The 17,487-nt window shown below is 41.8% G+C and overlaps 1 protein-coding gene across 4 annotated transcripts in view; it reads right to left on the minus strand.

Annotated features, from left to right (window-relative positions):
- mtmr4 (myotubularin related protein 4) overlaps positions 1 to 17,487 on the minus strand; it is a 198,281-nt gene that overhangs the window by 17,780 nt on the left and 163,014 nt on the right. For all 4 annotated transcript variants that reach the window (XM_038813960.1, XM_038813962.1, XM_038813963.1 and 1 more), the window contains 4 exons: positions 4,607 to 4,791; positions 3,091 to 3,219; positions 1,151 to 1,262; positions 344 to 539 (listed from right to left, as the gene is read on the minus strand). In XM_038813960.1, the coding sequence (XP_038669888.1) occupies positions 344 to 539; positions 1,151 to 1,262; positions 3,091 to 3,219; positions 4,607 to 4,791 (622 nt within the window). The remainder of the gene's footprint in view (positions 1 to 343; positions 540 to 1,150; positions 1,263 to 3,090; positions 3,220 to 4,606; positions 4,792 to 17,487) is intronic.

The following is a 17,487-nucleotide window of genomic DNA, read 5'->3' on the forward strand; positions in this document are numbered from 1 at the left end:
TAATAGACTTTCACTTTGGCTTTCCTCTTTATATATTTTGAAAAGTTATTGCAATTTATTTTACAGTCCTGTTTAGTTTACTCTCACATTCAATATTTTTTTGGTGAAATTAGAGAAGTTCCGGGAATGATCCTAAACATGTTGTCTTTCACTTCCAAGAGCTGTATCTTGCTCTTGGACAGGAGGGATGAAGACAATTTCTCCAATGGGTATCAAATATTCATCTGAACAAGTTTGGATTACCTAAAGCCAGTTTAGAATGGTTTTAAATCATAGCACAAAACAGGTCGTGACTTGCACTATAAACAGGTTGACATAGGTAAAATACAAGGTTTAATCATACCTCAATTGTCCTATAATAAGGGTCTAACAAAATCTTGGCCAACGCGACAATCTGTGGAGTACGATCCCAGCCATCAGAGCAATGCACAAGGACTGGCCTCCCTTCCCTGTCCACCACGTTTGCAACCAGCATAGCTGCCTTCAACATCACAGATAAATGTTGTAACCACTTTGTGTTCTCCAAAGCTGAAAGCCAACTGTCAAAATACAAGGGAACACACCATTGATTAAGTGTAAACAAAGAAAATGGGTCAACATCACTCACACCCTACACTCTCCGCACACAATCCACAAGCACGTGCACTGTGTGCTCCACATAAGTAATAAAGTGAACTGACATGTATAATGCAAGCAACACAATGTGAACTGGTGGTGCATTTCATTTCATTTTCATCTACTGCACAAAGAGAATTAGTGTGTACAATACAGAACCTGCACACACATCACAAACTGCTGCATGGAACGGATACATCCATTTTCAATTCCTTACAAGACTCACTAAATTGCCTTCAACGCCTCACCCCAAATGCTGGAATTTCATCCTCAAAATTTTCTTCCCTCTTACTCTTTCTCAATTTTAAAGACCTTTCTTTAAACATACTAAACCAAACGTGGAGAGAAAAAAGTATAAATGTTTCCTTCTCTGCGTGACATTATTACTCTTATACAAGATATTATATAATATACATACACGAGTCAGTCGGCATATGGTTTGCACAATTGCACACACAATGGTTAAACACAGCAATTGGTGAAAATTTAACTCCGTCTCTGAAACAGCTTCCAATGTTGGAAGGACGGCACTCACTTTCCAGGGTCTGGTATCTGACTGCAGACTGCACGAAGTGAATGGAAACTGTTCCTGATCGAGTGGATATTCGCCATTCCCATAAACATCACTTCACAGTTTGGATAGTACTCTGAAATAAACAAAGAATCAGCAATCACGATGGAGAAGGCAGCAATATCTGTGCACTCTCGAGGATTCAGTGAACTTTTACATACTGCCTGGAATGGATATTACTGCATAGACCATACCTAGGTCTACAGAAAAAGAAGTTCACCTAAGCCCTGATGCTGCAATAGATAACGGGGTCGTACAAGACAATGAAACCATTGAACCCACCAAGTTTAATTTTTCATAAAAGGCTATGGTCCCCAAATGTTCCCTCAACTCCACGTAGGATTATCTGTGTGTGAAGAAATTGTATCTCACATCAGTTCTGGACATGCCTTTAACTAATTTGCATCTTAAAACACTCACCCAGAACGTAAGCATCCGGTTCAAATTTGTCACAATTTATGACAAGCAAAAGAATCATTAATCTCTTTCGCAGCATCACAGTTGAAAGCGCCACGTGGACCATCTTAATTCATCCAACCAGATTGACCCTATAGTCTCACTAATGCAGCATTCATCAATTATTGAATGATCCTGGCTACTTTGTTTCCAGTACTCCATCCAGCAGTTTGTTCTATGATTTGATCATTCTTTGTGTGGAAAACAACTTTTGATATTAGCCTCAATTCTTTTTCAACCTGTTTAAACTTATGATCCATTGTTACTCTACTCTCGTCACTTCAAGTCATTTTAAAGGGCAAGAGGTGCTGCAATGTTACCCACGGATATCAATGCGCCAGATGTTACAATTGTGCCAAACATACAAGAATCAAGCATTCTAAAATATTACTTTTTTTCAAATTTCATTCATACCCACCTTCCTTAAACATTCTAAAATCACAAATCTAATACAAATGAAAGTTATGCACACTAACCTGCACCCTCTCAAAATAAATCCAGATTATCATTTATGGCACTCAAGGAATTAAAAATGACACATTCAAGTTTCTACTTTGTTTTATGAGGAATGCTTAAACTCATCAATAATTAACTAATTTATATTTAAACAACTTATACACTTAATATAATCTAACAAATGCAAAACACACAGTACATAGGTTTTCAAATCCAATGTTTCAAACAGCGATCCCAGGAGCCAGTCCCTGTGCACAACAGGATCTTATGGGATCCTCTAACATCCATCTGTGGGTAACAGGATAATAAGTTTCCCAGAATTATTAGCCCTGTATTGTGTGGTACAATAAGCTCAATTTAACTTATTGATTTACTTAATTTGGATGTTGATTGAGGAAAGGGGAAATCTTAACGAGTTCAGGGATCTTATTTATTTTTTGGAACGGGGGTTCTACATAAACTGAGTGCATGTTTAGTGATTTATATACTTTAATTGTCCTAGGGTATGGAAATCCTGCTCGTATAGTTGTCTTTTCTATTAATGTAATAAATAGTCTTTAATAATTGTTAAAACGATGACTGGGCTGGTTACTCTCACTGGGGTTTCAAGTGATTCCTCACATCATTCCAAAAACAAAACTATACATCCCCACGATCCAGTGTTCCAAGTTGGGATACCCTTGCAGATGCTATCAGCGTGGTTCATGACAAAATGCAGGAAAGGTCATGTGAACAGGTAAGCATTGAAGTGGAAGTCTATGACAAGCTACTTTAAGTGAAATTACAATGTTAAATGGATATATGACACTGTATTAACAACATTAAAGTGAAACAATGTGAGTCAATGTTTAGTAAGCAGGGACCGGACTGTATACAGGCAAACAAAAACTTTCCTTCCATAAACCACTGTATCAGAATCTGCTGACAGGCCAGAGATGTAATTCTAACTCTCAGGTTCAGAAGCACACACTGTGTCAGTGTGTAATGCATACCTTCACACTCACAACCTCCACCTTTCGCTCGGTTGGCGACTGCTGCAGTGTATGATCTTGCATCCAAAATAAGCAATTTCTGTGGTGTCCCTCCACCTTCTGCCACAGATCCTGAGGTTATGGATGAATCTAGTACAAGAGATTGTTACATATTAGCTCCTAACTTTATTGTGACCGGCTTGATCCTTAATGGATAGTGACATCAGTTAGTTTCCCAACATTAACCCACAAACACAATTTCATCATAAAAAATATCGACATTTGTGTGGAGACAAAATTGCAGCAGCCCAGCACAGACCAGCTGCTGTGGCTCTCTACCCGAAATTTAGTTTCAATCGACATGGTTATTTACATATTTTTGGAAGATGATGGGTTGGATTCTCTGCCAGCGGGATGCTCCGTTTTGTCAGCAGCCCAGGGGTTTCCCACAGGCATGATGCTGCCCAACAATGGGAAACTCCATTGACCAGCCGGCGTGACGGAGCATCCTGCCGGCGGAGTGAAACAGAAATGTGGCGCGGCGGGGCGGAGAATCCAGCCCGATGTTTCCCTCCCCACTACAGGATGCATCAGAGGCACTTGTCCCACTGAAGTGGCTGAATTGAGCACACTGGTCTTCCAAGGTCAAATACTGAAAGCCAAAATGTAATTTTAGTCACTACAGGGAACACATTGTCATCAATCTTTAATAATCAATCATTTGGGAATTAATAACCTTTGGGCTCACTATTATAGGGATTTCAAAAAGCTAGGAACAAAACTGTGTCTACTCTCATCAAGAGTGGGGACCTCATAATCTGGGTTCATCTGATGGCGTATCCCATGAATGCCGCCGAAGCTGACTACAGACATAAGGGCCAAGTAATTCTAACTAATGTGCAATTTCAGGCAGTTTTTCATCTAGGGCACAAATCTGACAGATCTGGAATCTGGCCCCACTTGTCGCTTCTTGTATGTGAGGGGATTATAAAAAAACTATCAAGATTCTATTCGTTCTCACTATGTAACATCTACTGGGAGATGCATGTGTGAACACTGCAAAGAACAAGAACGAGTTTGGCTGTGATATGTCCACATATCGTCTAGGTTAACCTACGTTGAATAAGGCTCATCTATGTTGAACAATCATAGGTGAGGTGTTGGAAGGAATTCATTTTTTTTTTTAAATTTAGAGTACCCAATTATTTTTTCCAATTAAGGGGCAATTTAGCGTGGCCAATTCACATATCCTGCACATCTTTTGGGTTGTGGGGGTGAAACCCACACAGACACAGGGAGAATGTGCAAACTCCTCACGGACAGTGACCCAGAGCCGGGATTCGAACCCGGGTCCTCAGCGCCGTAGGCAGCTAACCACTGTGCCACCGTGCTGCCCCGTTGGAAGGAATTCATGATATATTCCAGTATGAATTAATACCCTGAAGAGGAAATAAAAAGCACTCTGACAATACACAGCTCTCGAGTTTCTTAATTAGTAGAAGAGAAATTTCTGCGCACCATTCCGCAGATGCCTCACCAAAGTCCGTGTCAGACAGAGAAGTTCCCTCATTTGTGCTCTTTCCACTCAGTTTGGTTCCTCGGTCCAAGATGCAGGCTTTAGCAATGGATGTCACCAGATATTCATCATCTGCATTCCTCCATCCCCACCAGCTGATTTCCGGTTGACTACAGCGTGATATCACAGCACCATTCCGCAGATGTCTGGAGAAAATAATACTGTTATGAGTGTCCAGCAGAAGGCATCAAGTACACAAGTAATTTATCATTCCCAATATTCAAAACTCTTGGGTTCAGTTAAAAATCACCCATGCGATCGTGTAAAACCCTCCCCGAGGCAACTCAGCAGGGACAAAAGACATGGGGTGGCATTCTCCGTCCTGCCAGCCCCGTATTCTGATATGCCCCCGCCAGCAGCGGGGTTCTCCGTTCCCACAGCCAGCCAATTAGGTTTCCCATTGTGGCCACCCCACGTCGTTGGGAAACTCACGGGCGTGGGCACCTTGCCGGTGAAGCGGAGGATCCCGCCGACGGAGAAACCCGCAGATGGTATTGCATTGTGATATATCCTACTACTACAATAACAATAATCTTTATTAGTGTCACAGGTAGGCTACATTAACACTGCAATGAAGTTACTGAGAAAATCGCCTAGTCACCACACTCCGGCGCCTGTTCGGGTATACAGAGGGAGAATTCAGAATGTCCAATTCACCGAACAAGCATGTCCTTTGGGACTTGTGGGAGGAAACAGGAGCACCCAGAGGAAACCCACGCAGACACAGGGAGAACGTGCAGAATCCGCACAGACAGTGACCCAAGTGGGAATCGAACCCGGGACCCTGGCGCTGTGAAGCAACAAAGGTAACCACTGTGTTACTGTTCCGCCCCTGTGCTTAATGATACGGCATTCCTCTTATGGCTGAATACAAGAAAAAACTTAACTTTTAAAACAGAATTTGGAAACAGGCAGCTGTCTGAGGACATACAGGGTACTGATATTTCTAACGTACATCCTAGTGAAAACCCTTGCCTCAGGAGTGCATACTGAATAGCTGTGTGCACGTGTAATCCACAATTTCCTGCTCATGGATTTTAATGGTTGGAAAATCATGGGCTGCAAACAGAAAACCTGCCCTCAAGTGGTGATATATCAGAATTACCCATCTACACACAAGCATTTCTTCCACAATCTTTTGTTTCTTTGCTCTTTTTGTAAATTGCCACCCCCCCCTACTCATGGAATCACATGCTGTGGCATTGTTACACAGATGTCTGTCAGCCTCTGGTACTGTGTTTAAGTGGCCATTCTTAATGAATGAGCATAAATCTGCTAACGAGCAATCAAATTCACAAAGAAGCGAATGTTTGAAGTATACTGTTTGCAACAGCAGTGAAGTGCAATAAAAACACTGAAAGCAATGTTTTTCTGTTGGCATACATCAGTGAAATTAAATGGCGTTGATTAATCCTTCGGAGTACTTAGTGTCTTTTGGAACTATCACATTCATCAACACTCAAAAATGTTTATTTTTAAAAGTGTTTATATGTAGATAGAATACTCAAAATCAAGACATGTCAGCCAAGCACTACCCTTCACCTACATAAACAGGGTCATTGGATAATACTCGCTGCAGAAACTTTGGTTAGATTTCTCCTCCTGAGCTCACAGTGAGCTCAAGTATTGTGTAAAGCTGAACCTACAGAGATCAGGATTTAGACTCAATACCTGGTTAAACAATGCTCTTTCACCTCAGCTAGCTTGGAAAATCTGCTCTCATATGTACCTATACAGCTCTCACCAGCATTCTCTCTCGTCCTCTTTTGGCTTTTTTCCTGTTACACAGAGTCACCGCAATCAACTTTCATATCAACTATCCTTGTTTAAAACTTAATTTACGGGATGTAGATGTCGCTAATTAGGCCAGCATTTATTGCCCATCCCTAGTTGCCCTTCAGAAGGTGGCGGTGAGCTGCCTTCTTAAACCACTGCAGTCCCAAAGATGTAGGTACACCCACTGTGCTGTTACGGAGGGAGTTCCAGGATGTTGCCCCAGCGATAGTGAAGAAACACGATATATTACCAAGTCAGGGTGCTGACTGACTTGGAGGGGAACCTCCAGGTGGTGGGGTTGCCAGGCATACGCTGCTCTTGTCCTTCTAGATGGCTATGTTCATGAGTTTGGAAGGTGCTGTCTAAGGAACCTTGGTGAGTTACTACAGTGCATCTTGTAGATGGTACACACGGCTGCCACTATTTGTTATTGGTGGAGGGTTTGAATGTTCCATTACACTTATGACGTGCCATGTAGATAGTGGACAGGCTTTGCGGGGGCCAGGAGGTGAGTTACACGCCATAGAATTCCTACCCTTTGATCTGTCCTGGTAGCCACAGTATTAATATGGCTAGTCCAGTTGATTTCTGATCAATGGTAACGGATTGTGGGGGATTCAGTAATGGTAATGAGATGATTGACGTCCAACCACCACAACCATCTTCCCTTGTGCCAGGTATGACTCCAAATCAGCGGAGAGTTCTCCCCGATTCCCATTCACTCCAGTTTAGCTAAGGCTCCTTGATGTCATACTCGGTCAAATGCTGCCTTGATATCAAGGGCAGTCACTCTCACCTCTCCTCTGGCATTCAGGTCTTTTGTGCATGTTTGAAGGTTGTAAGGAGGTCAGGAGATGGTGACCATGGCGGAACCCAAACTGAGCGTACGTGAGCAGGTTACTGCTGAGTAAGTGCCGCTTGGTAGCACTGTTGATGACTCTTTCCATCACTTTGCTGATCATGGAGAGTAGACTGATAAGGCGATACTTGGCTGGGTTGGATTTGTCCTGTTTCTTATGTACAGGATGCACCTGAGCAAATTTCCACATTGCTGGGTAGATGCCAGTGTTGCAGCTGTACTGGAACAACTTGGCTAGGGGTGTGGAAAGTTCTGGAGCACATGTCTTCAGTACTATGGCCGGGATAGTGTCAGGGCCCATAGCCTTTGCAGTATCCTGTGCCTTCAGCCATTTCTTGATATCGCATGGAGTGAATTGTATTGGCTGAAGATGGACATCTGTGATGCTGGGGACTTCCGGAGGAGACCGAGATAGATCATCCATTTTGCACTTCCGGCTGACTATTGTTGCGAATGCCTCAGCCTGATCTTTTTCACGTATGTGCTGGGCTCCTCCATTTTTTGAGGATGGGGATATTTGTGGACCCTCCTCTTCCAGTGAGTTGTTTAATTGCCCACCACCATATACGTTTTGTACCTTGTGTTGCCCTCTTATATATTTTCTTTTATTTCCTTTTCTTTTCATGTATTTAATGATCTGTTGAGCTGCTCGCAGAAAAATACTTTTCACTGTATCTCGGTACGTGACAATAAAAAAAATCCAATCCAAATCCAATGTGGCAGGACTACAGAGCTTAGATCTGATGCGTTTGTTGTGGAATCGCTTAGCTCAGTCTATTATTTGCTGTTTGTGCTGTTTGGCACACAAGTAGTCCTGTATTGTAGCTTCATCAGGCTGACACCTCATTTTTCAATATGCCTGATGTTGCTCCTGGCATGCCCTTCTGCACTCTTCATTGAACCAGGGTTGATCCCGTGGCTGGGTGGTAATGATAGAATGGGGATATGCCAGGCAATGAGGTTGGAGATTGGGGTTGAAAACTATTCTGTTGCTGCTGATGCCCCACAGAACCTCATAAGAACATAAGAACTCGGAGCAGGAGTAGGCCATCTGGCCCCTCGAGCCTGCTCCGCCATTCAATGAGTTCATGGCTGATCTTTTGTGGACTCAGCTCCGCTTTCCGGCCCAAACACCATTACCCTTAATCCCTTTATTCTTCAAAAAACTATCTATCTCTATCTTAAAAACATTTAATGAAGAAGCCTCAACTGCTTCACTGGGCATGGAATTCCATAGATTCACAACCCTTTGGGTGAAGAAGTTTCTCCTAAGCTCAGTCCTAAATCTACTTCCCCTTCTTTTGAGGCTATGCCCCCTAGTTCTGCTTTCACCCGCCAGTGGAAACAACCTGCCCGCATCTATCCTATCTATTCCCTTCATAATTTTAAATGTTTCTATAAGATCCCCCCTCATCCTTCTAAATTCCAACGAGTACAGTCCCAGTCTACTCAACCTCGCTCCTAATCCCACCCCCTCAACTCTGAGATTAACCTAGTGAATCTCCTCTGCACACCCTCCAGCGCCAGTACGTCCTTTCTCAGGCAAGGAGACCAAAACTGAACACAATACTCCAGGTGTGACCTCACTAACATCTTATACAATTGCAGCATAACCTCCCTAGTTTTAAACTCCATCCCTCTACCAATGAAGGACAAAATTCCATTTGCCTTCTTAATCACCTGTTGCACCTATAAACCAACTTTTTTGCACACCCAGGTCTCTCTGCATAGCAAGTTTTAATATTTTATCATTTAAATAATAATCCCTTTTGGTGTTATTCCTACCAAAATGGGTAACCTCACATTTGTCAACATTGTATTCCATCTGCCAGGCCCATTCACTTAACCTATCCAAATCCCTCTGCAGACTTCCGGTATCCTCTGCACTTTTTGCTTCACCAATCATCTTAGTGTCGTCTGCAAACTTGGACACATTGCCCTTGGTCCCCAACTCCATATCATCTATGTAAATTGTGAATAATTGAGGGCTCAACACTGATCCCTGAGGGATACCACAAGCTACTGATTGCCAACCAGAGAAACACACATTAATCCCCACTCTTTGCTTTCTATTAATTAACCAATCCTCTATCCATGCTTCTACTTTACCCTTAATGCCATGCATCTTTATCTTATGAAGCAGCTTTTTTGTGTGGCACCTTGTCAAAAGCTTTCTGGAAATCCAGATATACCACATCCATTGGCTCCCCATTATCTACTGCACTGGTAATGTCCTCAAAAAATTCCACTAAATTAGTTAGGCACGACCTGCCCTTTATGAACCCATGCTGCGTCTGCCCAATGGGACAATTTTCATCCAGATGAATCGCTATTTATTCCTTAATGATAGATTCCATCGTCTTCCCTACTACCGAAGTTAAGTTAACTGGCCTATAATTACCCGCTTTCTGCCTACCTCCTTTTTTAAACAGTGGTGTCATGTTTGCTCATTTCCAATCCGCCGGGACCACCCCAGAGTCTAGTGAATTTTGGTTAATTATCACTAGTGCATTTGCAATTTCCCTAGCCATCTCTTTTAGCACTCTGGGATGCATTCCATCAGAGTCAGGAGACTTGTCGATCTTTAGCCCTATTAGCTTGCCCATCACTACCTACTTAGTGATAACAATCATCTCAAGGTCCTCACCTGTCATAACCTCATTTCCATCAGTCACTGACATGTTATTTGTGTCTTCCACTGTGAAGACCGACCCAAATACCCGTTCAGTTCCTCAGCCATTTCCTCATCTCCCACTATTAAATCTCCCTTCTCATCCTCTAAAGGACCAATATTTACCTTTGCCACTCTTTTTTGATTTATATATTTGTAGAAACTTTTACTATCTGTTTTTATATTCTAAGCAAGTTTACTCTCATAATATATCTTCCTCCTCTTTATAGCTTTTTCAGTAGCTTTCTGTTGGCCCCTAAAGATTTCTCAGTCCTCTAGTCTCCCACTAATCTTTGCCACTTTTTCATTCAATTTGATACTCTCCATTATTTCCTTAGATATCCACGGTCGATTTTCCCTCTTTCTACCGTCCTTCCTTTTTGTTGGCATAAACCTTTGCTGCGCACTGTAAAAAATCACTTGGAAGGTTCTCCACTGTTCCTCAATTGTTTCACCATAAAGTCTTTGCTCCCAGTCTACCTCAGCTAGCTCTTCCCTCATCCCATTGTACTCTCCTTTGTTTAAGCATAGAACAGTTTGATAAAAGTGTTTGATTTTACCTTCTCACCCTCCATCTGTATTTTAAATTCTACCATATTGTGATCGCTCCTTCCGAGAGGATCCCTAACTATGAGATCATTAATCAATCCTGTCTGATTACACAGGAACAGATCTAGGGCCGCTTGTTCCCTCGTAGGTTCCATTACATACTGTTCTAAGAAACTATCGCGGATACATTCGATAAACTCCTCCTCAAGGCTGCCTTGACCGACCTGGTTAAACCAATCGACATGTAAATTAAAATCCCCCATGTTAACTGCTGTACCATTTCTACATGCATCAGTTATTTCTTTGTTTATTACCTGCCTCACCATAATGTTACTATTTGGTGGCCTATAGACTACTCTATCAGTGACTTTTTCGCCTTGCTATTCCTGATGTCCACCCAAATGGATTCAACCTTATCCTCCATAGCACCAATGTCATCCCTTACTATTGCCCGGATGTCATCCTTAAATAACAGAGCTACACCACCTCCCTTACCATCCACTCTGTCCTTCCGAATAGTTTGATACCCTTGGATATTTAACTCCTAGTTGTGACCATCCTTTAACCATGTTTCAGTAATGGCCACTACATCAGTCATTCACGATGATTTGCGCCATCAACTCATGAACCTTATTCCGAATACTACGAGCATTCAGGTAAAGTATGTTGGCCTTTACACCTCCGTTTTGAATCTTAACACCTTGATCAGTAACCTCTCCAAAGTTATTTTTCCTCTTAACTTTTCTCCTAATTTTCCTTGTCGTTGAACCCATATCTTCAAGTACCAACCTGCCGTGTCACTTTCCATATGTTTTTACTTCCCGTTTTGTTCCTTTTAGTATTATTGAGCCTATTCACTGAGCTCCCCTCAGTCACTGTCCCTTGTACTGTCGCCCTTTTTGATTTTTGACTATGGCTTCTCTGCCTTACAGTTTCCCCCTTACTGCTTTTTGTTTCTGTCCGTTTTACTACCTTCCGACTTCCTGCATCGGTTCCCATCCCCCTGCCATATTAGTTTAAACACTCCCCAACTCCTCTAGCAAATAGCCCCCCTCAGACATCAGTTCCAGTCCTGCCCAGGTATAACCCATCCAGTTTGTACAGGTCCCACCTCCCCCAGAACCGGTCCCAATGCCCCATGAATCTGAAACCCTCACACTGACACCATCCTTTCAGTCACGTATTCATCCTATATATCCTGTCATTTCTACTACTTCTTGCTGAGGGTGGTGAAAGTGTGGTTCTTGCTGCCCCATAGTGGGGTGGAATCGGAATCATTAATTGGTTTCAAGGATATAGATACATATCTGATAAAAGAGGCGTTAAAGGGTCGATGTCTTGGCCTTTACCTCCTTGGTAGCCCGGAGACAGATCTTATTGGAATGGAGGGACTCGGGGCCGCCAAAACCGGGGGTGCGGGTGAATGACCTGGCAGAGTTTCTTCGGTTCGAGAAGATAAAGTTCGCCTTCAGAGGGTCTGTGGAGGGGTTTGCCCGGAGATGGCAGTCATTCATTGACTTTGAGAACAGTTAAGATATCAGCTGGGGGGGGGGGGGTGTATAAGGGGGTTATGTATTTAGTTGTATTGATTATTTGCAGCCCGATTGTGTTTGATGTGCAAATATATATAAATGCCTCAATAAAATATATATATATTTAAAAACGTGTTAAAGGGATATGGGGAACAGGTGGGGAGTTGGATTTGAGACCAGGAAGAGATCATCCATGATCTGACTGAACGAGACTTGAAGGGCTAAATTGCCTACTTCTACTCCGAATTCCTATGTTCCTAACTCCCTCCCAACTGTATACCACTGTGGCACCACCTCTGCTGGGTCTGTCCTGCCGGTGAGACAGGACATACCCAGGAATGGTGATAGTGGTGTCTGGGACATTGTTTTATGGGGGGTTTTACAGACATATGTTCTGCCTGTCACTAACACTTCCAACTTATCCAGGCTGGCACTGATACATGCAAGCACACCTACACTCGTGGCTGGCGTCTCCTGTAGCCATCAACTCCTTAAGTTGAATCAAACCCAGGGGTTTCCGGCTCAGGAGGTAGGAGCACTGACAACTGCGCCATTCAGGCCCCACTTCAGTTGTGTGCCCCACTGTTCTACTTGGACAAAACCTGCTGCATTGCAAAAATCAGTCTTTACAAGAAACTCTTCATGATAATTCAGCATTAAAATAACTTTGTCAGATCATTTTTTTGGATTTAAGCGAGTGGAAATATGAAGCTTATTAGTATTCTCATTATATAATTAAGTGGATAACTCTCCACAGTGTTTGATACTCCATTGGGCTTTAGTGCCATGTTAATAGTTTCAGGGCATGGATGGTTGTGTGCAGTGGAATGCAGCAGATGCTCAATATTTTCGATATTTCCTGATCTCAATACATTTACAAAAACAATAAAGTTTTGTCACCTTTTCACATACAATAAATGGGCAATATTCAAAGAATAATAAAGGTCATGGCACCACATAGTTTTGATACCTATTTCAAAGGCTAGCTGCAATTCAAATTACATGGACGTTTATTTAAACCAAAGTTGTGCGCTCTTCCTAATCAGTTACGGGTCTCTACCTAATGTAGGGCAGGCTGCCGAAAAGGTGTTTTTATGATCTAATCAGCTTATAACGTCCGTTTTACTCGTAATTAATATAACTCCATTACTCTTTGGTTTAAAAAAATACTTTTTACTTATAACTTCCTAATTTAACTTAAGTACCTTCGCATTTGGACCATCATAGGGCTGGAATGCAGCACTAACAGTATCAGGCTGTGTACCAGAATAGTCTGACACACAAAAAATATTTATAAATTGAAAATGCACTTCAAATTTCAGGAATACGAAGGACATAAAGCACTACATAAATGATAATGCTTTCTATTTTAAACCACAGTGTGTTTTCAGCAATGGTTTGAAGAAAGCATGCTCATACCATTAACAATGTTCAATGACAGAAACACAGAAATGTTACAGCGTAGATAAGAGGTGGCCGTTCATGCATTCACCAGCTCTCCAAATGAGCAATTTCCTTAGTATTAGTCTCCTGCCTTCTGCCCGTGGCCATGCACATTCTTCCTTTTCCGGTAATAGTCTAACTCCCTTTTTTTTATTTTTTTTATTTTTTTTTGTTCAAAAAAAAGTACCTTTAATGTGACACCAAACCCACAATTCAATTGTTCATGAGACATCAACAGAAAATTAACGTTGGAATTTGAAAACTTGCAGTGTACAGCATACTTGAGGTAAACGCTTAATCCCTGTTCGCCAACTCCACCCCACCCACCCATCCATACTTACTTACTCTCTGTAAGCCCTCTGAGCAGCAAGTTGGAAGAGCCTGGGTTACGAATGTGACACGGAAGGACATTATTCTCCCCTCTCGTGATGTTGGATCACACTTATACAGTTCACCCGAAAGGTCGCCCAGTGGCAAACCTTTCCAGCACCAAACAAGGGGCTCGGAGTGTTGCATTAAGGGGCGCTCCTTAAAAACCAGTTCATCAAATTAATTCACCCCAAAGAGCGCAGCAGGAAAGATAAAAATGAACCCTGATCCATCGGTGTCGTGACCTGTTCGCTCGGCCTCGATCTATATCTAACTCCCTTTTGAATGAGGCGGAGGTGCCGGCGTTGGACTGGGGTGAGCACAGTAAGAAGTCTTACAACACCAGGTTAAAGTCCAACAGGTTTGTTTCAAATCACTAGCTTTCGGAGCACTGTTCCTTCCTCAGCTGAATGAAGAGGTATGTTCCAGAAACATATATTTGTTTCTAAGGAATGAGAAAAATTTCAGGTCGAATGGAAAAAGTGGTTTTGAGCAAGTGAAAGTAGGAATGTTGGGAAAAGAATAAAAGAGAGGGTCTGTAAGAGTGGAAGACAGGGAGAGGCAATGGTACAAGAAAAAAATGGTGTCTAAAGAAGGCATGAACGGCAGTATGATGAATAGTTGATATCCAAAAGCAAATAATGGGAGTAACACCAAAGGGTTCAAAGACAAACAAAACAAAATGGGGGCAGAGGTGACAATGTGAAATTATTGAATTCAATATTCAAGTCTGGAAGGCTGTAAATTGCTGAATCAAAGTTATGGTGCCATTCCTCAAGCTTACACTGAACTTCTTTAGAACACGGCAGAAGGCCAAGTACAGAGAGGTTAGCGTGAAAAAAAAGGGGGCGAATTAAAATGACAGGCTTGTGGAAATTTGGGGTCAAGTTTGCAGATCCAATGGAGGTTTTCTACACAGCATCATCCAATCTGTATTTGGTCACTCCAATGTAAAGCAGACTGCATTGTCAGCAGCGAATATACCATACTAACCTAACCGGTTCACCCCGACTCTCTTTGATCTGCAGAAAATCTAAGGTATTCAGTCACCCAAAGCATAATTTATAGATTCTGGTAATTCCCTAACAGGTGTTAGGCAAACTGGTTTACAATTCCCTGCTTTCCCTCTCTCATCTATCTTAAATAGCAGAGTAACATATGCAATTTCCCAATCTAAAATCTGTTGAAGTGAAGGAACTTTGGAGGATTATAGTTAAGGCATTGTCAATGTTCCTTTAAAGCCTTGGGGTGGAAACTATCTGGTCCTAGGGATGCCACTCATTATTGTCTCTACTTTCTACATTACTGTTATTTTGCTTACATTAATTTGACCCTAAATCAATATAATAATAATAATCTTTATTATTGTAACAAATAGGCTTACGTTAACACTACAATGAAGTCACTGTGAAAATCCCCTCGTCGCCACACACTGATGCCTGTTCGGTACAGAGGGAGAATTCAAAATGTCCAATTCACCTAACAGGGAGAGAACTGGAGCACCTGGAGGAAACCCACACAGACACGGGGAGAATGCGCAGACTCCACACAGACAGTGACCCAAGAGGAAATCGAACCTGGGACCTTGGAGGTGTGAAACAACAGTGCAAACCACTTTGCAACCGTGCAATTTCCTTGGGATTTCTGGCATGCTGACCTTCTCCTTGCTTGTAAATACCGGCGCAAAGTAAACATTCAATATGTCAGCCACTTCCTTATTTTCACTGATAATAATACCATGATCAGTTTCAAGCAGACAATACTCTTTTTCCCCAATGTAATCATAAAATTTGTGTCGACTCTGATGTCTCTTGCAAGTTTCTTTTCATTCTCTGTTGTTATAGCTCTATCTGTTTTGTCACCGTTTGCTGTTCTTTGTATCTTTCCCATTTGTCAGGATCGGTGTCATTTTTTGCATTTTGTGTGCATTTCATCTTCTGGCTTTTATGCTATCTCTTGTCTCTTAGTCGTTCATGCTGTATGCTTTTGGCAAAAAATCTCTTGCAACTCTCAGGGGTTTTATCTGGTTCTGTATAGCATTACGTTTTTTTTTGTTTTGATATGTTAATTTACTCATTAACAGATTTGCCAAGTTTATTGTGGGCAATCTAGGTCTCATCACAATAAGTCCACTCTATCTAAATCTACAACCTTAATAGGTGTTGCACATTTCTTCCCTTCAAACACCACACTGAACATGATCACTTTATGATTGTATTAGATCAAGACTGACACACCATATGGGGTGATTAACTAAATCTGGTTCATTACCAAGTCAAATATGGCCCACCCCCTTGTTGTTTTTTAGGACATATTGTTACAGAAAACTATACCAGACATTCACTATCTTCTGACAAATGTGAGTTTGTTTATTCCAATCTATATGAAAGTTAAAATCCCTAATCAAAAGCATTCTTCCTTTGCTGAAAGTCTGACTAATCTCTGAATTTATACTATCTACCACTTCACAAACACAACCAGGACTATACACTGTATAACCCCTCTTCTGCCCAGAAAATCTCCAGTGCCTGCTTACCTCTCATTATATCCTTTCATCACTGAAGTAAATTCATCCTTAATCACTAAGGCTACTTCTTTCCTTCTACATTTTATCTTTCCTGGGGTGGCATGATGTGTATAATTACCAGTACTGACCATGTTACAACCAGGTCTCCTTCAGATCTATCATGTTATAGACTCCAAGTTGAATTTGTGCCTGCAATTCATTCAGTTGGTTCCTCTTGCATGCACATAACATTTTTTGAGGGGCCAAACATCATAGCCTGTTATTCTACTCTCTTTTCCATTTGTTTTTTGAGTTATTATCAAGACTACTTTTTCATCTCTTACCCGATACTGGTGCCAATATCCCATTAAATGGGATCCTTCTTTCCAAACCATTCCTTCAGCCATATGTTCAACAAATCTACTTGTCCCTATGCCAATTTGCACACTTCTGGTAATACTCAAGTGATTATAACCCTGGAGGTTCCGTTCTTTAATTTAGTTCCTGGTGAACTCCTTGTCTACTTTTCTCTGTGGTATTGGCACCAATCTGAATCACAATGACTGGAAGTCCACCACCCCCACATCTCCAATATTATTTAAAGCAGATTCAAGATGTCCTTCAACCTGGCACCAGATCGGGAACTTTATCAGGAAGACTCTCGATCCTTCTTACAAAGGATGCTATGTCGCCCTAATTACTGAACCTCTGAAAACTATCATGTTACACATTTTCCTTCTCCTCTACTCTTTGGACAGCCTCCTGCTCCAAGGTGCTGTGGTCTGCATTTTGGCAGCCCTTCCAACTGTCCTTATCCTCACAGGTAGCACTGCTTTGGACACTGACAACATCAATGGTCACACCAACCTTCACTTCTCAAGGAAACATAGCAACATCATATACATACAATTAGTGGCCGTTAAGAGTTACGATTTTATAAATGAACATAGTAGTACAGTAGCAGAGGAATCAATAAGCAGTTACTCTTTTTTTCAAACATTACTGAGGAAGAAATGCTGGCTCGGGCACCTGGAAAACTCACTGTTCTTCAGATACAATTAAATATTTGACTGGTTACCTAGAGCCTAAATATATTCCAGCTCCTTCTGAACAAACTATATTAAACTTTATTAATGA

The sequence above is a fragment of the Scyliorhinus canicula genome, chromosome 12 (genome assembly GCF_902713615.1).
Source record: "Scyliorhinus canicula chromosome 12, sScyCan1.1, whole genome shotgun sequence".
Lineage (NCBI taxonomy): Eukaryota > Metazoa > Chordata > Chondrichthyes > Carcharhiniformes > Scyliorhinidae > Scyliorhinus > Scyliorhinus canicula.